Raw genomic sequence first — 22,613 nt, 5'->3', positions numbered from 1 at the left:
ATAGAACAAATATAAAATAACAATCAGTGTGGATTCTCTGGTTGATTAGATGGACTTGGTTCTGGGAATGACTAAGGCAAATGGCCTGTTTACAATATATTTTCAATGTTCTTGGATAATACACCTGGGGAAGTCTTTTAATGTGGATGAGCCACCAAATAACAACATGCTTCAAAATAGAACCTTGATCAAATCAAGGGTTTATAAGCAGGAATGAAAGGCCACTGATTTCCCCAGAGGACACAGAACAGGTTTTCATGATAGCTTTGCATACCAGAAAGAAGCACAATAATCTATTTCACACATTTTATTCTTCATTTGCACGCTCTCTTAAGTAACAACAGCAATAAATAATGCAGTAAGGTTAACTCTGCAAGCAGGTTACTCCAAATATAGCAGAGTGTATTCTTGTGTCATTTTTTTAGGTGATTACAGAGGCTTCTACAACCAAGGGGCTTTGTGAAGATAATCTCCTGCTTTGCTTGAGGCAGCAGAAGACTTTATTTTCAGAACAGCTTGTGTGCAGCTGCAGGGGAAAATGTCAATTGTTTATTATTTCCTGTAAATTTAGTGTTCTACATCTGAAAAAAAAAAAAAAAAACACCCCTGCAACACTTTAAAGAAGGTACATTGGATGACAGAATAAAACAAATTCTGACATTCAAATTGTTTCTTTAGATAAGAGTTAGATCAGTGTTTTTCAACCTTGGGGTCGAGACTCCACATAGGGTTGCATGGAATTCAAATGGGGTCGCCCGAAATTTCTAGTAATTGATAAAAAAAACATTTTAAAAACCTTACTAATAAAAAATATATGGTGAGTTGAGATAGACAATCACAATAAGCATGACAAACTCTGAGTCTGAAACTGAAGCACTGTGGTACTGTTTATCTTTCAAATGTTCATTGTGGTTGGTTTCAGATGCTGCAGCTCTTTCATAATTCATAGATTGAGTTATAGTTTGTTCAGTATTAATTGTCAGCCTTGTAAATCCAAGCTGGACTGACTGTACATATCCTGACCAAGGAAAATAAAATTCACACTTTGTGCAGTAATCTACACCTGGCTTTTCTGCCTCCGTCCATAATAATATGCAGTATATTATATGACTAAATGTGTCTAAAATTAACATTTATTTGGAACATAGTAAAACAAACTATTACATAATAAATACAGTTAAAGTTACAGTTAAATACAAAATACAGTTACAGTTAAATACAAAATACAAAGAAGCAGAAATAAGCCTCCGGCTTCAGCCTCTGCCTTTTTCAGTTACAAAATGTGTCAATTTTATGTTTGCTTGTTTTTTAATATGTATGTGTTTTGTTTTGTTGCTGTTGTTTTTTATATGTATATGTTTTGTATTTTGTATTTAACTGAAATAAACATTCATTCATTCATTCATTCATTCATAAAAAATACTAATAATTTTAGCAAAAAAAAAAAAAAAAAAAATCTGTTTTGAATGCCTGGACTTGCCAGAAATTTGTGATATTAAAATTGACCAGCCAGAAAAGGTTGGGAACTACATGGGTTAGATATTTATACTTGAAGAATCACAGAATCGGTCTTGTTTTTGCTCAGAATATCATCTTAAAAAGAGTGGCATCATCTCTGCATGGGTCAGTGTCTTTCTTGAGGACACTTCAGTGGGATGGATATTGAATTATTCTAGTCTGTCTTACAGTTAAGCTCTGCCTCTGGATTCAGATTCTACACAGATCTGGTTGTGAGAGAAACAGATACCTGGCTGCTTCATTGCTGCAGGCACACTACAAATCATCTGTATCTTTTTTCCTGATCTCTAGCCAGTTTCAAGTTGCAGGGGAACCTACAGCTTAAGACATTAGTCATGGTGAAAGGAGAGTTAAGTCACTCAGCACGCCAGTCCATGCCTGTTCTTACACCTCTCAACAACATGAAGACAATTTGTGGTGAAAGAAGAGGATTTTGAGAGGAAATTGAACCTGTGTGTTAACATGGGAACAAATATGCAACATTATGTTCTGTCATAATGATCGTCAAGCAAAAATGTGATGTACATATAAGAGTAATATTGTCATTTATGTCATAAGGCAATAAATTAATATTATATTAATGTCAAGGACTGTGCATGCAGGGTTTATTCTGCACAAAATGGGTCTGCAAAAAATAGTAAATACCTCACTGCATTTTCTTTTTTAACCCATTAAGACACAAGCATCCACTGATCTAAAATGGTTCTTAACTGTTGATCCACTAATCCTATCAATCCATGTAAATAACTGATGTAAAATGCAGTTTGTTATCTTTTCATGGTCATCAGATATGACCCATTTGGACGTTCAGAGGCTCTGTAGTGAATGTGGAAACACTGTCGTCTTCACCAGTAAAACCCATGGAGTTTAATAAATCACAGTGGATGGGCACACTGGGTTTATATTCAGTTAATGATATCTTTGCTGAAACAGTCACTTTTTCTTCACTTTAATCTGTTTCTGATATAATAATCCTCAATTTTAATCTGAGCTTTTATGAACATCTATGTGATCAATGAATTAAAAATAGGAAAATACCTGATTTACACTGAAACAATGTTATATAAAGAGGATGATATTACAATAAATGGTGATAAAACACTTAAAAGTTAAATAGAGAGGAAAAAGTCATTTGGTAACTGCCACAAAAGTAGCACTGGGTGTATATGGATTCAATTCAGTTCTTTATGCCTGCAGTGTGTTATGAAAATGTGCACAATCTGTCTGTATTCTTCCAAATAATCTACACAAGGCACTCTGCAAATTATCCACCTCATTTAGGAATAAGTACATGAAAATCAGCCCTCTACGTACATTACGTTTGGGGAAGCATTTATACTGAGTTATAGTCCAATTCACACCAGTAATGGATGCAGAGACACAACTGATGAGTCAGTCATCAAGCTTTACTGTATGGAGTCAGACTCAAATAAAACAAAAATCAATATCGAACAAAAAAAAAACCTCCAAAGTAACTACTGGGATGCCAGTGTTACTGTCAGTGCCTTTTGGATTTAAAGTCATGGAATTCCGGCTGTGTGGTTGAAAGAACATGTTATTAAGGGGCTGAAACGGCTTTTAACTGCAAACACTATACATCTATAAGGTCTGTAAGGCATGAAGACCTGACCCTCAGCAGCCAGGACTGCAAACACTTGGTGAGATCAAAGCTGTGGAACTAGCCCTGGGCTTCACCCGACCTGAATTCAATTAAACCTTTACAGGCAGATCAGAGGGGAGGCTAAAAGAGAGAGCAGGACAAAAAAAAAAACCTTTTACCTAACATTGTCTTGGACACAACTGAGAGAGCCATCAAGAAGAGGAGTGTGGGATGAAACATTACACACTTGCTTCCTGACACACAAGCTCAATCTTTCTTGTCTTTTCCACACAAACCCATAGGTCTCATTCGTTTACTCAGCCTGTGGGCAAATGTGACTTTAATGAGCCAGTGCTGAATGGACATTAGGCAGAGATTCTCACGCTGGACTGCTGGCTTCAACAGCCCCGCTCTGGCATTTTTTGGCAGCCACTTCACAGCGCGGTGTCAGGTTTAGTTGTTAACCACATGTTCAAGAAACTGAATGGAGACATTTGCTTCTTTGATGCTTAAGTGTATCCACTGGTCACTATTAAAATGAGATGTTGTGCCCCCCCCCCCCCCCCCCCCCCCAAAAAAAAAAAAAAGTGAATGAGAACAGAGTGAAGCAATAAAAAATATACAGAGAGATGTTTGCTGTTTATATTTAGGAAAGAATAAACAGTGCTACACTGCAGGCGACACACTGAGCTGTGCATGCTTGGAATGACAGTGGAATCTTTGACACCAAAAACTGAAGGTGTCAGATCCTCATGCATTCAGGGCACAATCATTTACTTGTAAAACTAAATGTATTTAAACTGCTCTTGGGTGAAAATTATGTCAAAGCTGACCCTTGATGTGAAAGATTACTTATTTTGAAAGGACATTAGAATATCCTGCAGAATAAAGAACATACTCAGACATGGCACACACACACACACACACACACACACACACACACACACATATATAATAATAATGGACTGGATTTTATATCGTGCTTTTCTAGACACCCAAAGCGCTTTACATTATTGATCCATTATTCATTCGCTCTCACATTCTCCCTCTGGTGGTGGTAAATGACATATATAGCCACAGCTGCCCTGGGGCAGACTGACAGAAGTGTGGCTGCCAATTTGCGCCTGCGACCACCACCAAACATTCATACGCATTCATACACCAGTGTGAGTGGCACTGGAGGCAAGGAGGGTGAAGTGTCTTGCCCAGGGACACAACTGACTGACTAGGATAGAGCGGGATTCGAACCGCCAACCCTTTGGTTATTGGACAACTCGCTCTACCACCTGAGCCATGACCGCCCCTATGTGTGTATACATATATATATATATATATATATATATATATATATATATATATATATATATATATATATATGTATATATATATATATATATGCATTAATAAGTGTAAAATCATCGAAGAATCTGACAATTCAAGTAAAAGTAAAGTACTTTCCATCAGATGATGTGACTTCATTTCACTCCGCCCCCTCAAAATACTGCCACTTTGCCGAACGAGAATGACAGTGGAATCTTTGACACCAAAAACTGAAGGTGTCAGATCCTCATGCATTCAGGACACAATCATTTACTTGTAAAACTAAATGTATTTAAACTGCTCTTGGGTGAAAATGATGTCAAAACTGACCCTTGATGCGAAAGATTGTTTATTTTGAAAGGGCATTATAATATCCTGCAGAATAAAGAACATACTCATGGCATTTCTATATATACATTTATTCATGTATTTATCACAGCTTTAATAAGAACAAAATCATTGAAGAATCGGAAAATCCATAGAAGCTAATTGTAGAGAACAGCACTTTCCATCAGTTGTTGATGTGACTTCCTTTCACTCCGCCCCCTCAAAATACTGCCACTTTGCCGAACGAGGAACACTGTAGGCAATAAACTCACGCCTTAGCCTTTTCTTTATTATCTTCTGACCTTCCTATTCCCAAAGACATTTTTTTTCCGATATTACCTGAAGGCATCAACAACGCAGGTCCTGCTGAAGCGCTGTGGAGAGGAGGGAAGGAGGGGGAACCATATAGCCCACAGCTCTACTGTACCAAAGCACCATGTGTGAAGACTGAGGCTTTGAACGGATCGGAACAGAAGGCTGTGAAACTGTGAAGAGCGAGGAAGGAATAAAGAAGCACCCTCACAAATATAGTAAAGTTGTCTCCTTTGCGAGATGCTCGGAAAAAGTATTCACCTAAAGCTGCCGGGATTTATGTGAGGGCAAGTTTGGAGCGACAGCCGGCGGACATCCAGCTGGTCCGGTGAGTGTCTGTAAGTGAAATTAGAAAATATTAAAGTCGTTAATTTTGATTTTGAAGAAGAATAGTCTGAACTTTATCCTCAATTTATGGTATTTGTAGGGCGTTAAATACAGTTACCAAACAACCAAACGCGTAAATACGCACGTTTTGCGCACGGGATCGCAAGCTCCTTCTCTATATCTATCTCTCCAACACACACGCACACGCACACACACACACACACACACACACACACACACACACACACACACACACACACACACACACACACACACACAGTCTGGAGCAGCAGTACAAGTTGACAAGTTGTCAAGCTGCATGCAGCACACAGACTTTTCTGCAGGCGCACCAGCTGGATCACTGCAGTCCGGGCAAGAGCAGTGAGACAGCGCCATCAATCGCATAGCAGCCACACTCCTATGAGCCAGTAGAAGGAAGGAAGGAAAAAAGGAAGGTAGTGGAGCAGCTTTGGTTTTAAGAATCAGTCAGGAAGCCGAGTGAGGAGGAGGGAGTGATGGGATCATCTCCTTCATGTCGAATCTACCTCCTCCATCAGTCAGCACAATGCCAAAACACAAAGCCTGGCACGCACGGTTATATTTTAAGCTCAACCAAGATAATGCAAATACTAACATTAATGAAAATAAATTATATTATCAATTCTTTTATTACTGCTTAGAAATGTCCTGAACTGCGATTTATTCACATTTTTATGCAGGTAACCAAATTATCTGTGGATACTAGGTACCTTTTTCAAAGATAATTTGACATTATTATTATTATTATTATTATTATTATTATTATTATTATTATTATTTTATAATGCTTTTATGACCAGCTGGAGGTCAAACAAACTCACTTTTTATTTTCACAAAAATAGGTTCCAGGACAGGGTTTTTGCCCTTTTGTAAGAATATCCGTGTCCGTGTTCAAAACTGTGTCATGTAGGTTATTTAGTTATTTTAGGCTGTGACAACTATATGCAAATGCGTAAAAGTAGTGTCAGGAACAGCATAGATAAATATAAGTATTTTTGAAAGGATGTAAGTGTACAGAGTTTAGGAGTTTTTATTGGTTTTTAGTAAATTGATGCGTAAAATAGTGGCGAGGAGAAAGCTGTGGCTACTAGGTTTGGATTCGTCTTAGTTTTTTTTTTTTTTTTTTTTTTTTTTTTAAGAGTATTTCAGATGGGTAATGTGGTCCCAGCAGCAGGAATAAAAGTGGTCTGGGTGTTTGGGTTCGAAACGGAAACGTTTTCTCCTGCCGCCAGCCGGTAAAGTAGATCCGGACGTGCGCAACGCGGAGAGATACCGTCCAGATCCAGCAGCAGTTAGTATGGGAGAGAAAGGGAGTCAGTGAGGAAGGAGAGAAGAGCCTGGCGGTGGTAGATGGAGTAACGGAGGGGGAGACGAGTCCACGTATTACCATGCCGAGATTTGGACTACGAAAACTACATGCAAAACCTCCAAACCTACGAGATTAATAATAGAAGAGGTATGTGAAGCGCTTGTCTTGAACTCTCTGGTGGGTTTTATCGGGGTTTATTTTAGACTAAAGCGGTGAAGCGTCGGCATCTCCGCGAGGGGTAGAAAAGTTGAGATAGGTTAGGTCGGCTATTGTGAAAAGAAACCAGCCGCTTTCTGTTGCTCTCTAACCCTATCTTTGGAGAAGTTTAGCCGCATGAAAATTAAAGCTTAAACGTCGCTTTCACCCGCGACAGAATGTGAAATATACCCGGTTCATCCTGATAAGTTCCTCGCGCAATTAAGGTATGATGCGTTTAAGGAAATCTGCTCAGACTTCGGTTCGTGAAGTGAACGGATTTTAGTTGGGGGATGGGGTCAGAAAAGAAGCACTTTTTAAGTTATTTCTTGAAACATACTTTTCTTTCTATGAAATAAACCACTTGTTTGCGCAAACAGTAGTAATGTAGCCTTCTGGCGTTGCTTCTTTTGTAACATTTAAACGTGTCAGTAAAATTTCCAACTTTTGCTCCACAGTGAATTTTTTTTCAATGGTGGCCCACGAGCAGATGGTTCTTTTGTACCTGCAGGCGATACTTTTGCGGATTTAATGTGATTTGCGCTCTGCTCCGTCACATATTAACTAAGCATAAGGTATTAATAATTAACTTAGATCTCTGGTGGGGTCATTTTGACACGCCTAAAGTAAATACTGTTGCGTTATAAACAGTACTTGTGTGCAGACATAGCAACCCTTGGTTTTATTTGTCTATGTACGGACACCCACACACAGCCCCAGACGCTGTAAAACGGTCGTAAACGAATGAATGTGCAAATTTAAAACATTTTTAGAGCCAAATCGTAATTGTTGGTTGACTTCAGTGTTTGGATGCGCCCCCCCCCCACCTCCTCTTTTCTTTTTTCTTTCTTTCTTTTTTTTTTTTTTTTTACCCTTCTGTGTTTGTAGCTGCTGAGATTAGAGGGAGAACTCCAATAATAACACTGTCATAAATTATATTACATTGTGTTCATATTAATTCTAAAATGTTGTGAGATTTTTATTTTTTTATTCTTGTAGGTATCAAATGACTGAGAATGTCTTGCAGTCTAAATATTTTGTTTAAAGATTCAGCAAGAAAATGTAAGATTCACAAGTTCCCATGTTGTCAGCTCACTTCTCTCAGCTCATTAGGCTGATGTTTTGCTAAATGAGGTTCCACATTTAAGGACGAGCATTTGGTATTGTGCAGCTTAGATCTTACTGTCAGATGAGTTGTCACTCTGTTTCATTTAATTTCCACATGGAACCTATTTGGCCATTTATGAGCCTAACCACTTGTTCTGGTATTTTAAAGAATCTGGGGGGAAGTGCACAATGAACAGAGAAATAAGTATGCAAATTCAGGCTTTGATAGTAGCAAATAGTGGAATAATTGATTTGTTTTAATCTCAAAATCGTATTTATTGTCAGTTAATCCAATGTACTGCATAAATTTTGCATAAGATTTAACAGTCCTACTTTTGTTTTTTTTTGTTTCTTTTTTTTCCAGGTGGGTCTGTGAACTTCACGGTACGATAATGGGGAAGCACTTGGTTTCACTGCTTGTGCTGGTCCTGCAGCTCGTCTGTGGCTGCGCAGGAAACCAAAGGATGGCAAGGGCCGCCTCCATGCAGTTCACCCACTCTGTTTACAATGCCACCATATATGAGAACTCTGCTGCTAAGACTTACTTAGAGAGTCAAACCAAGATGGGAATCTATATCACAGACCCCGACTGGGAGATACGGTACAAAATTATTGCTGGAGACAATGAGAACTTATTCAAAGCAGAGGACTACCTGCTGGGAGATTTCAGTTTTTTGCGAATAAGGACCAAAGGAGGTAGCACTGCCATTCTGAATCGGGAAGTTAAAGACCACTACATGCTGACTGTTAAAGCTTCAGAGAGGAGTACTAATTTTGAGTGTCGCACTAGGGTAAAAGTACAGGTACTGGACACAAATGATCTGAGACCACTCTTCTCACCCACATCCTACAGCATCTCTCTGCCTGAGAACACAGCCATACGCACGAGTGTGGCAAAAGTCACAGCTACAGATGCAGATATCGGTACGAATGGAGAATACTACTATAGTTTCAGGGAGTGGACGGATATGTTTGCAGTTCATCCAACAAGCGGTGTGGTGACACTCACTGGCAAACTTGACTACTCTGAGACAAAGCTGTACGAGTTGGAGATCCTCGCAGTGGACCGGGGGATGAAGTTGTATGGCAGTAGCGGCTTTAGTAGCATGGCCAAACTGACAGTGAGAGTAGAGCAGGCCAATGAGCATGCACCCATAATCACTGCAGTAACCTTAGCCCCCTCAGATGCAGACCATGACCCCACCTACGCTATTGTGACAGTGGAGGATAATGATCAGGGACCAAATGGAGAGATAGCATCACTGAGCATTGTGGCTGGTGACCCTCTTCAGCAGTTCAAGGCTGTAAGAACCAGTCCAGGGAGCAAGGAGTATAAAATCAAAGCAGTAAAAAATGTAGACTGGGACAGCCAGCCTTTTGGATACAACCTCACTCTACAGGCCAAGGACAAAGGAAACCCCCCTCAATTTTCATCGGCTAAACTGGTACACGTCACTACTGCACAGTTTAAAGTTAGCCCTCCTATATTTGAGAAGGCCATTTACAGAGTCAACCTGAGTGAGTTTGCCCCCCTTCATACACCTGTCACTATGGTAACAGCTGTGCCAAAATATCCAAATCTTCAATACATTTTTAAGCACAAATCTGATCGGAACAAATTTACCATCAACCCTGATACCGGTTTAATCACCACTGCAGGACTTGTCAATGCTGACTCTACTCCTCAGGTTGAGCTGGACATCATCACCAGTGACAAAAAAGCAGAAACAAGAGTGATCATAGATGTGATTGATGTGAATAATAATGGGCCCGAGTATCAGCAGACGTCCTACAAGGCCAGTGTTGATGAAAATGTACCTGTAGGCACCAGTGTAGTAACAGTTAAAGCCACTGATCTTGACAGAGGTGAAAATGGCTATGTGACCTACAGCATTACCAATCTGAGCCCGCAGCCATTTGTCATTGACTACTTCTCGGGTGTCATCAGTACCTCGGAGGTCCTAGATTATGAGCTTATGCCGAGGATTTACAATCTGAAAGTCAGGGCGTCAGATTGGGGATCCCCTTTCCGCAGAGAGGTGGAGGCATCAGTCACCATCACACTGAACAACTTGAATGACAATAAGCCCTTGTTTGAAAATGTAGACTGTGAAGTCACGGTGCCAAGAGACCATGGCGTGGGAGAGCAGATAACAACAGTGTCTGCCATAGATGCTGATGAACTGCAGCTAGTGCGGTACAATATTAAAGCTGGGAACGATCTTGATCTATTTGAACTGAACCCAAACTCTGGTGTGCTTTCACTGAAGCACACGCTGAGTGAGGGAGAAGCAGCTAAAGTGTCCTTTCATAGTTTACAAATCATTGCAACTGATGGTGAACATGAAACTCAGCCAATGATCATGAATATAACTGTCATCACTGCACGCAAGCCTGTCCAGTTAAAATGTGTCGAAACCGGCGTCGCTACTATGTTGGCAGAAAAGCTGCTTCAGGGCAGCAAAGTCCACACACAAGCCGAGCCAGATGACAACTTTATGGACATTCACTCAATCAATCGGTACGCACCACAGTTTGCAGATTCATTTCCAAGTGTCGTCGAAGTTAAAGAGGACCTCCCTGTTGGAGCCCGGATAATCCATTTAAGTGCTACAGATCCAGATAGTGGCTTCAATGGGAAACTAGTTTATGTTATTTCAGGAGGAGACATAGAAAGCCGGTTTATAGTAGAGATGGAAACAGGCTGGCTTTTAGTTTACTCTCCTCTAGACAGGGAAACAACTGACCATTACACGCTTAACATTACAGTTTATGATCTCGGCATTCCACAGAAATCCTCATCGCGCCTCTTGGATCTTAAGATCTTAGACGCCAACGATAACAGCCCTCAGTTTTTGCAGCATTTGTATTCTGTTGAAATCAGTGAGAGTACACCTGTCGGGACACAGATAATTCAAGTGGATTCCACAGACAAGGATAAAGGAGATAATGGAGTTGTGAAGTATTCAATTTTGGGAGGAACGGATCATTTTGCAATTAATGAAGACACCGGTGTGGTGACTGTGACAAAACTGTTGGATCGCGAGCTCCATCCAGTTTATATCTTGAAGATCGCAGCTCGTGATCAAGCCCTGAGTGAACCTCAGTTAGTGTCCACAGTGCCGCTTAAGATCACACTTGAAGATGTAAATGATAACCCACCAAAATTTGTTCCCCCAAATTACCGCGTCAAGGTGAGGGAGGACCTCCCTGTTGGTACTGTGATCATGTGGCTGGAAGCTCATGACCCTGATATTGGACCTTCCAGTCAGGTACGATACAGTCTTACTGATAACGGAGATGGGAATTTTGAAGTAGACAAACTCAGCGGTGCCGTACGGATTGTGCAAAACCTCGACTATGAAACGAAACAAGTGTACAACCTGACAGCAAAAGCTAAAGACAAAGGGAAGCCCATATCTTTGTCGTCGACTTGTTTCATTGAGGTAGATGTGGTGGATGTGAATGAAAATCTGTACAGGCCTTTCTTCCGATCTTTTGTGGAAAAGGGATTTATAAGGGAGGATGCACTCGTTGGGACTTCTGTGATGACTGTAACAGCAGAGGATGAAGACCAAGGAAGGGATGGAGAGATCAGATATTCAATCCGAGATGGGTCTGGCCTGGGGATTTTCACCATTGATGAGCAAACTGGTGAGTTTATTCTCTTTTTCAGACAGTGCTATGTGACTTTCGTGTCTGTGATTCACTTCTGAAATCTTGAAATGATTTACATAAGAAAAGTTTTTACTGCTAGTTTATTCAGATTGTCATACTGTGGAACAATGAGGTAAGAGAGTCCTTCAGGAGATGGCTGAGATTCCTGATTCTAGTCATTTTTCTTTTCTGGGAGAACTGACAGAACAGATGGACCAGCTGTCTCCTAGACCTTTGTGGACATTCCTAAGTAGCTGCTGTGGAGCTTAAATCCAAAGTGATTTCACCTCCTCATTTCCCAGTCTTGCTATTACTGCAAAACATTCATATTTAAACATTTTAATTTGGAAAATGTGTTTCACCTAAGGTTAAGATATTCTAATAACATTTTTGAGAAACTCATTTTTATCACGGCATGTTGAAAATCATGTGCTGATGGCTAGATATTCTTGTGGGCTCCTTAATATATTGCTGAGAATATGTTATTACTTGCTCAGCTGCACTGAATGATTTTAACAGCTGACTCAAATTAACTCAAAATAAACAGTCTGGAATTCCACGAGTTCCAACCAAAACCTAGCCATCACCTGATTTGGATGTTTTGGCCTTGGCTCACTGCCTTTTCTTTTAAAACTTTGTAATCGCATTCTCTGGCAGCTTAATGTGACTTTTTTCCACACTTTGAAATTAAATTTCCCTCTGCAGTATACATATTTAATGTCTAAATGAGGCAGTGAAACTGAATGCATAATACATTGATTTCTCCTGGCACATGTAACCTCAAAGGTTCATATCTACATAAAAAGCTGAAAATGTGATTTATTATTAGTATGCTGCTGACTTCCACTCTTGTAAAAGTGGTTTATATCTTTAGTGTAATGTTTATTAAGAATCAGATATATGTGAATTATTCAGGAAGTTAACAGAAAATCCCCTCAGAACAACCTGATGTGAAGTTTTTTGCTTAGTAGAGTTGAACCTACATGATAGGTCTGTTCCCAAGCAGTGATTGTCAGCTGTGTGTGCATTTCTGTGGTTTTGATTTAGCAACATGCAGGTCAGTGACTCGGATACATGTCTAGCTCAAAATGCTGTGTAGGATGTAGATTCAGGGAGCTTGGTCTGATCTTCTGCTTAATCCCAGAGGCCTATATTAAGTGATTATCAGGGGGTGCAATGATGGGATTGTCCTGGGTTGGGCCCTGTTATTATGGATTACATCTGAGGTCAGTAGACAACTAAATACAGCCAAGGTGGTAATGCCCCTCCTATGATTTCACTAGACGAAGGGTGCGGTTTGTTCGGCTACCATATGCATTTGATGCCTCTTAAGGGAAAATATAAGCACAGGCGTACACCCTACTATATAGCCAGTGCTGCAGCTGCATGTTGTGAATCTTAACCAGAATGTTTTAAAAAGGTATAAAATTAGAAAACAAATGAAAATGTGGAAAATGCAGACGAGTGCCAGAAGCCACACACCTTCAGTTATGTATTTTGTTTTTCCGAGTGGGAAGGAGTGAGGGAAGAGTGGTCTTCTTTTCTGTTTTCCTTTACACTTTAATCCCCAACCCCTACAGTACAGTTAAGTTTGTTAAAGAGGAGATCAGTGTATTGTATCATTGTAGCCGTTTTATGTAGTCTATGCTTCCTTTAGTGGGATGCTCAAAAATACAGTAGCAATAATACTACGTTGTTGCTGTGGGAAGCATTCTGTGCATTCTGTGGTGGTTGATGCATGAAGACAGTGAGTGACTCTTGTAGAGTAGGTGTATCTAACAAATCTGAACAAAGACAAGGCCAGGACTACTACCCACTTGACTGACATTTCCACACCATCCATGGAACCAGTAATTGATTTGTTTGTTTGCAAGACGTAGTGGTTAGATTTAAAAGTGTCGTTCATGATTGGTGCTTATTGAATGTCATTCTGTTCTCATTTAATTCACTTTCAAGTAGAACAAGCCCTTTTATGCAGTCCACGTCGTCTTCTCTTGATATGGCTCATTTTCTATTAGACAGCTGAGGGAGTCCGTGGCAACTGTTTGCCCAGACATTCTCTGTGTTATTAAAAGCTCTGTGGTCACTGGCTCGGTGCCATCGTAATTTAAACATTCTCTTATCAAGGGTTTTTATGGGCCCCTTTCCATGCTATAGACCAAATTTACCATTCTGAGTTTAACTGGAAAATTAGCTCATTTTCTGACTGACAGAGCCCCAAAAAAATCAGGAGACCTAAAAGACCTTTACGTTTTTAGAGTGCTCATGTGTGACATTTTAGCTGACTTAGAAATTAAATGGATGTCCAGGGTTTGATTTTATTCATCACTTTTGAAGCTAACTGGAGAAAACATTCCTTTATTGACCACTGTTGTTTCTTTTTAAACTGGGTAGGTAGCACATGGTGTAATTTTTTTTTACCCTCCTATGCTATTAAGAGGTTTTGTTTGGGCCCTGAAGGGTTTGCTGTTATAAGTTTCCAAGGCCTGTTGCCAATTTCAGGGAGGTGAGGTGCAGATGTGATAATTTTTTCCATTACTGTTTTGTTTAGCAGTGCTTTTCAGGTAGCTCTCTAAACTAATTCTGATATAACATTGCAGCTTTTGAGTGGACGCACCCTAAACTGTAGCTCAGCTGACAGTATTAGATTAATTTGATACCAAAGGTCACATCATTCGTGAGGTCATTAGGAATGAATTACAGCTGTATAAGCAAACAGATGGAAATGCAACTTGGATGCAATTAACACAATGATTAACACAATGAACAATAGACTTACAGTACCCTGAACTTACCTTCAGTGCGACACACCTTCAACCAGAGAACAATAAATTAGATACAACAGGCAGCATTCTTTTATTGCAGATGAGTAACCGTCTTTTTCATTTCCTTCGTCTGGAGTGACTAAGGGTAACACTCAGTGGAAAGTTGCACATTAATCGAGTTGAAAGACAATATGCAATTGTCAAAGGGATAAGGAAAAAGAGGTTTAGGAGAGGCTTTCTTAAGCTGTTTTATATACACAGCTTCATTTTAGCTTGCAGGATTGCCTGGTTGAGGATTTTGGACTTTGATGTTCTCAGCTTTTGCCATCATACAAAAGTGCCACTTCTCAGGAATGTACATGAAAGAACGTCTGTTGTCCATTTTTCTAATAAATAAGCTCTGGAACAGTGGCAGTCAATTTTATGCATAATTCAATGGGTACAGAAGGATGACAGGAATGTGCAAAAATCTAATTTGAAGAATAGAGTTGTACTGTTGAGAACGCACATGGTTAACACGTGGAGGAAACCTTAATTTGTCTTGACTAATACTTGACAGATATCTACATACTTACAAAGTAAATGTACATATCCCCACTGTATCTGTTTACATTAATGAACTGTTACTATTTAAATCAGCCACTAAATTCTTGAGTTAGAATCAGCAAACACCAGCTGGTTGAAGCATCTAGCATTTTTCCGTTGTGGCAATACGTTGCAGCTGAGACACCTCTTGCTCCAAGCACATGTTCAAAGCTAAGTTGTGTCTCATCTTGAAGTGAAATAATGCAGTACACAAGGTGACCAGACTAGATTGTGTTCCTTCTAGATGAGACGCAGATGTTGATTGTATAATGTATGCATTGCCCTTTCTTTTTGGCTAATATATGCATTGCCCTTTCACTTGAAGCTGTTTGCAGCATGTGCTGTGAAAGCGTTCATTGTGAAAGCAAATGAAACAGTTTGATGCATGATGACAAAGTCTTTTTAGTGTTTTCCGTTTGCCAAAAAGTGCCTCTTCGTTAGCTTCTTTTTCCAGTGCCCTCCTGTTGAGATACACAAATTCCTTACAGTAATGAAAAAGACGCATGACGGTCTCTGTTTATAGTTGCTCATTTGCTGTCAAAGTATATTTAGCTAAAACTTAGAATTGTTGCCCTCTGTTCCAGTCCTGTTCTCTATCCGGTGCCTATATGTTTGAGATGAAAGAAGGACTGCAAAGTGGTGCATGATTCCAAATAGTCTTTGCTTGAGTGCTGTTACTGTGGAGACGGGACCAGGAATGTGCAGCGAGACAAAGTTGATTGTAGGTTGCTAAATGAAAAACACACTTTCCCTCGTTAAAAGTATGTTTTTCTTTCAGTCCATTAAATCTTTTTAAAGAAACTTAGAGCTGCCTTGTGCACAAGACGTGATCCATCGTGTGTTAATTCCCATCATGATAATACTAGCTTGTATTTGATCTTTAGCGTATATATTTCAGTTGATGGACTGAGGATTATCTTGCAGATTTGCAATCTCATCTGCATGTCCTGAATGGTGGTGACTTATTTCATGTAATACCTACAAAACATACATTGTTCACTGGTTTGGTCTTACTGATCGTTTAAATGGTGTCAAACAGTACCAGTACAACTAACATTAAAAAGTCGTGACAAAGTAGATAGGTATGTGGGTACAGGAGCACTGGTTGCCACTTACCTGATCTGTTGGAATCATATTCTTCTGAGCTCAGTTCTCAGTTCTTTTTATTGATACTGGTATGTTTTGGTTTTTTTTTTTTGATAATTGCACTTTCCCAAAATGCTGCAAAGTCATGTCTCCTCTGCTAGTAATATAAATTAAGAAAGAGCTGTTATGGCAATGAAGAATTCAAAGTGTGGCTTCATTTCTGCAGATAAAATGACTACAGTGCTAGTTATCATGTCTGTAAAATGCTAATGCTGAGTGCAGGTGGAAACATCTGCAACATGCTGAAACAGTAACATAAATGCCTGATTTTTTAAGTTTCAGTTCAGTTTTTCCCCTGACAGAAAATTGATTTGGAATTATTAAGGGAATCAATAAAGCATGGGACCAACAAGCAGAATTTAGAGTACCTTTGGCATCAATAAAATCATATTTAAGTGACTGATTCAGCCATTAAAAGCCAAGCCCTAAGCATAAAGACACTCTAAAATACATTTACTTGTAACATGACTGTTAACCAATGACTTTAATGGTATTTTTTGGGGGTTATATTACGTTAAATTAAGACATTGGACTATTTACATGTCATTTTGTTATGACTAATACATGGAAAAACTAAACCAATTGCACACCATTTTGCTGTAATTTATGTACAGATTGTGTGGTGTCAGCTGACTGTGAGATGGACTGCAGTGATATTGCTTTCCTTTAATAAGATGGACTTTGTGTTTCATTGTTTCTGCCTCTATTACAATGAGCTTGCCAGAGCTATGAGGTAAAGTACCTGCTAAATAATACTGTGATATTGAATCAAGGAATATTGCTTTGAGGCCTGTTCAAAGACCTTTGAAATAAAACTGTTCCCTGTAACAATGGGTGCTTTGTATTATCAGCTAAGTCCCAAAAGCTATCTCAACTGGAATTAATACACAAACTTAAAAAAAAAAAAAAAAAATAGAAGGAAAAACCCAGTTCAGTCATGCATCAAAGATGATCTTAATAACTGTATCAAAAGTTGTTTTTATTTCTGAGTCACTTTCATCATTCACTCAGAGTCAATACACAAGGAAATTACGTTCATGTTTTCTTTAGCCATGGGTTTTATATTATGTCTAAAGAAATTCGTTGTTACTGGTGGAACTGTTTTGGATCCTCCTTAACATGAACCAGAAAATAAATAAACATAAAACAATGGGGCTTATGCAGATTTGCAGGGTATCAGTGTTTTTATTGTTTGCCTGGTGTAATGACAGAGCTGGTTTTAAGTGCCATTTTCCCTTAAGCCAGCTGTTGACAGCCATATTTCTGTCAGTACTGACAATATACAGCGCACGCAGTGATGCATGAAGTGGAAATGGCTCTCTGGCTCAACAGACAGCCATTGTTAGCCCTGGATACTGAAGCAGATAAAATAGACATGTTTTTTTGTGTGATACTGTATCATCATTATGATTACCTCTGAGACTATGTCTGGAGGAATTATAGCCACTTTGTGCCCTTCATACAAAGAGAGGCATCAATATTAGTAAGATGGCTACAATACTATGTACATATTATAGTATTAGTTTCTAATACAATATTTGTGAATTAAAAAAATAGGCCTGGGTTTTAGACCAGTATATATTATGTTTCAGATTTAGTGAAATCCACAGTTTAATGCAGTGACTCATCTCATTTGGTCATCTGTCATATTCTCTTTTACAACAATCAAGGTGAACAGGAAAGACTTTAAATATACAGTAAAACACCAGTATTATTATTTTTATTTGCATGCCAGTTTTAGTCTAACTATAATGTGTAAACAGCATGCATATCATAAAGTTAACACTTAAAAGACCTACATCTGTTTTTTGTGGCACCTTCCAAATGAATTGTTCTTTACATTTAACCTTTAACCTTTGCAAATTGGTGCATCGCCATTTATTTTCCTTTGCATTTTACATTTTCTGTCAAAAAGCTGGCCTATTTGCCTGTATTTATTTTATAAATAATGCAGATTTTTTGAAACTGAAATGTTATTTTGTCAGTACAGGAAACTGAAGACAAAGTGACTTTGTTTTTATATTTAGGCCTAGTTAATGATATATTTTGCTAAACAAAAAAAACCTCTACCTACAACCACTTTGATTTGTTTTATGGGTGAATCAGTGTTGCACAAGATTATGGTGTTTCCATGTTCACTAAGGAGCCTGTGAACATCCAAAAACCACATTAACTGCACTTAATTGGATAATATCAATGTATTGATGAGATTAGTGGTTCAACAGCTATTATTGTTTTATATCAGTAGATCTTTTTGGTCACTGATGGCCGTTCAGATGGTTGAGCTAGCATTGTTTTAGCTAATGCTACCTGTGTCTGTTTCATTTGAGGGAATTGAGACGCCATGAGTATGCTATCAAACGTAAGATGAATGAAATTGTCCAAATTATGTTTGAGAGAGTATTCTGGCAATGATAGTGAAAAGGACAGATCCCACTACTTTACAATGTTGCCAAACTACGTGGTTTGTTATTGTTTCAATTGAGAGATCCCGAATGACAGAAACTAGATATTGTGCATTTTATATTTCTTGTGCCATTGATGCACAGTATTTTTAGTGCACAAGTGTAAAATAAAAAGAATAACCAACCTGATGCTGAACTGTAATGATCACTCATGTACAGATAACAAGGAATGAGTACTAAATACTGCAAAACATATGTATGAATTTAAGAACAAAAGACTAAATGAGGCTTATAAGTTATTATATTTCACCAAAATGATAGAATCAGTGCTTCAGGTAACACTTATAATACACAACAACAAAACATTGTATTACTCTGGTCCACTTTAAAGGAGTAGTTTCAGACATTTAATTCCAACAGGCTTTAATATCTTTGACACAAGGATCTTGGCTACAGATGTCTGGGAACTTCTGGGATGATGTGATATTAAGTTGCTGGGTAACACAAAGCTTCATTTAGGACTCTTTTTGATTACACTAGGCCCGACAACGTGGTAGTGGAATTTGAAGCATTTTGCCAGGGCTGTGGAAAGAGACGGTGGGGGGAGAACGCACTGAGAAAGTTTATGTAAGCATGTGAGCTCGAGGCCTGAGAGGGCTGAGGAATGTGGGGTAGGGGTGAGCGAAATCAACAGAGGTAGTTCAAAGCAAGCACCAACTTTCCAAATGAACAGAAGGGAGGATGGCAGCGTGCACATGGCCATAACTTTTTGCACTTGTGCTTGCGCCACGTGCAGAATCCGCTCAGAAACATCATGTTGAAACATCCGTGTGAGATGTTTATTCTTAAACATGTATTAACTCTGTACACTATTTTTAGTACTCTACTTTTCACTGGCCTACATGTGACACACTTGCTACAGACAGTTTTTAAAAAGCAAATTTCACCTTCTTCCAGCTCTGGCAAACTCCTGCCTCCTCTGTAACTGTGACTTGACAGAATAGACTAATTGTGTATCTGTTCAGTATTAAACACACAGAATACCTGCTGTTTTTATCCAAAATCTGTTGGCTGTCTGAAGACTCCACCACCCCTGTTCTTAGTAACTTTGAAGAACAAAGCCAGCGGGGGAAAAAAAGGAGCAAGGCAAGAAAAGCGGAAAGCAAATCTGGCAGAGATTGTTGCGCAGTCTGTTTTTTTCTGGTGGCCTAAGGGCAGGTTTTGCTACTGCCTTACTGGGTAGCCTAGGTATATAGGATGGGTGTGGTAACTGAATTCTTCAGATTCATTTTTCATATGCTTTGTTGTAACTTCTCACCCAAGGGCCATGGAAGATAGTTTTTCGTATTATTCACATTTAAGGTCAACTTGGTCTTTTTTCAGAGATAAATATAAACATGTAAAAGTTAAGTATGGAAGCTGCCGTTGACCTTATGTGTGCTTGTCTTTATTGCTGTGTAGTTTCTGTAAAGGGTTTTTTGTTACCGCGAGCAAAATGCATGACCCTGGTAAGAGTGCAATTGTTGTGCTACGCCAGTGTCTGCCAGTCAAACAGAAGAGCACTCAACCATGGGCCTTTCCCTGGCAAAAGCACAAAAAGATGTCTCACACTTTCTCAATTGTCTTTTCTTCTAGCTCTTTACCTTATTAGCAGGAGTACATGAACACACCTCTTCATTCCCTCGTCTCCTCACCTCGACTCCTGCAGCCATTTTCACCTGGGTAGTCTAGATACTGATACTGCTTCTTTTTACATTAGTTTTATAACATTCATTTGAATAAAAATGAAAACCACTCTACGTAATGTGGGTCAAATCTGTAGTTTTATTGCATTTTCTTAGTTTTTTTTTTACATACTCAAGACATTTCAGAACAAAAAGAACATGTACTACAATAAGTATGATAACATGTACACTAATAGTCCATTATTGCTCTGAATTTGACTTGTGTAAACTGCATATTCCACTTGCTAAGACCCATGGGATATGCTAATGCTATTCCAGTTTTATGATGACCTTTTTGACGTGCATAAAACTGAACTGAAGAAGAATCTTGATTCAAAAATGCTCTTTGTTTAACAAAACTCTGTCATATATCACAATCAATATATTAACAAATGTAGCCTACACAAAGTAAGAAAGCTGTGCAATGGAATAATCTGAATTTTGTAATTTTTTGGCATTTATGATGATTTTAAGACAGTAAAACATTGATTAATCAAATTAATGAAATGTATTGCCCCAACCTAAACAGTAATAATTAAAATGGTAGATCTGTCACATTTTTTGTCATTATTTTGATTCAGATAAATCTTGCAACAAAAAATATATGCTCTTTTTTCAGGCCCTTTTGTTTCAACTCTTTTCTGCTTTCATCATGAAAAACTTAAAAAATAACTTACTTTGCTAATATTGATTTAAGTCATCTTTGTGAACCAGTGGAAATACAGTACAGAGAGTATTGCTTCATGGGTCGTTGTTTGCATCATGGGTTGTTGTTTGCATTGATGCTGCTAGGTTGTGTGTTTGTAGTGCTTCTTGAAAGCTCATCAGCTTTGAAATTGTTAAAAGATCAGATCATTCAGTGAGCTGCTGGTGGCTGCAGACCTCCAGCCTTGCAGTCATACTAGTTTTACTCCAGATATTTGCTGAAGCGACAACATTAAACAGATCTTTTATGTTAATATGGGGAGTGTAAAGTATTTCAAGTTCATTATATGATCTGGTGTCAAGGGAAATGTGTTATTTTAATATTATGTTAGACAGCAAATACTTCAATTTTGGGCCATAAAAGAATTGCGTTTCTATACCCAGTGCTACATTTCAGTTATTCTAATCCTGTGTGTTCTTCAGTTTACGTCCATTCCCTCCTGTCCTTGAGCGTCTTTGCTCAGGATACCGCACATTAGAATTTTTAATGTATGTCAAATATTTGCAGTTTCCAGCATGTTTTCCTCCAGTTATACTCTGTATTATGCACTGCAAATTGTAAGCCCAGTAAGATCATAAATAAGTCATCGCTATGGTGTTTCATTTTGGAAATTATTTCAGTTAAATTAGCACGTTACACTGTTAATCCTATTTAACGACTTCTCGAAGTGTTTGTGTGCATTTCGCCCTCTCCGTGTTGTCAGCTTTAAGCCATTTGTTTGATTATACACAGTCATCTCATTTGCATTCTTGATACACAGGACTGGTGTGGTTTTGGGACTTGTGGATTTCAGGAGCTACCTATTTTCCCTCTTGCCTGACTGCCCTTCTTATTACATGCCTGCAGCTAAGTTGAGAGAGCTGTAATGATGACTAATGACAAGAGAGGATCGCAGGCCTGAAAAATACGGGGAAGCAAAAAAGTAAAGCGGAGCAAGAAAATAAATGAGCTGTACCCCCAGACTCCCCTCTCATGTTAAATTTGAGGATTTTGTGACAAGTCATTTGGAGTTTGTGTCTCTTTTCTGTGAAATCTTTCATTACCCAAGGCAAAAGGTTTGGCTGCTCTCAGTTACAGTCCTTCTATGCAGTTGATCAAGTTACAGCAACTGAACAAAGGAAGCAGCAAAGGGGAGACTGTGTAAACTACTTTATCCTGTATATGTTCCTATATATGTGGTGCTTTGGAGCCTCTCTTATCTGGGCCAGCCATAAGCAAAAAGGATGTTATAGAATCAGACTCATTCCAGGACACAGACAACACCCATACCCAATAATGATACAAGTGTGCTTATACCATGATTCACTTTTATTACTTTCAGATAATAATAAAGTCATATATGGCCATATATTCCCATAGCAGTTTTCAAGGTTACATAGGTATTGCAATAACAAGAATGGAAATGGTTGTCAATATAAACATTGTCTGCACAGTTTGTTGCGTTCTGCAGTCATTTGACCTTAAATGTGAAGGTTATGATCGTGAAATATGAGCAGGATCCCACATTCCCATATAGTTCATTTTATGTCTGAACAATGAGACTTATTACATTATTGCTCGTTGTGTAATGG

The 22,613-nt window shown here is 38.8% G+C and overlaps 1 protein-coding gene across 1 annotated transcript in view; it reads left to right on the top strand.

The window, feature by feature from the left end:
- The first annotated feature begins 6,766 nt into the window (after positions 1 to 6,766).
- Positions 6,767 to 22,613, top strand: part of fat1a (FAT atypical cadherin 1a) — a 95,592-nt gene continuing 79,745 nt past the window's right edge. Inside the window, 2 exon segments of the mRNA XM_030133700.1 lie at positions 6,767 to 6,899; positions 8,419 to 11,708. Coding sequence (XP_029989560.1) covers positions 8,447 to 11,708 — 3,262 coding nt within the window. The 5' untranslated portion in view covers positions 6,767 to 6,899; positions 8,419 to 8,446.

Source organism: Sphaeramia orbicularis, chromosome 1 (genome assembly GCF_902148855.1).
Source record: "Sphaeramia orbicularis chromosome 1, fSphaOr1.1, whole genome shotgun sequence".
Lineage (NCBI taxonomy): Eukaryota > Metazoa > Chordata > Actinopteri > Kurtiformes > Apogonidae > Sphaeramia > Sphaeramia orbicularis.
This window is presented reverse-complemented; position numbering and strand designations above follow the sequence as displayed.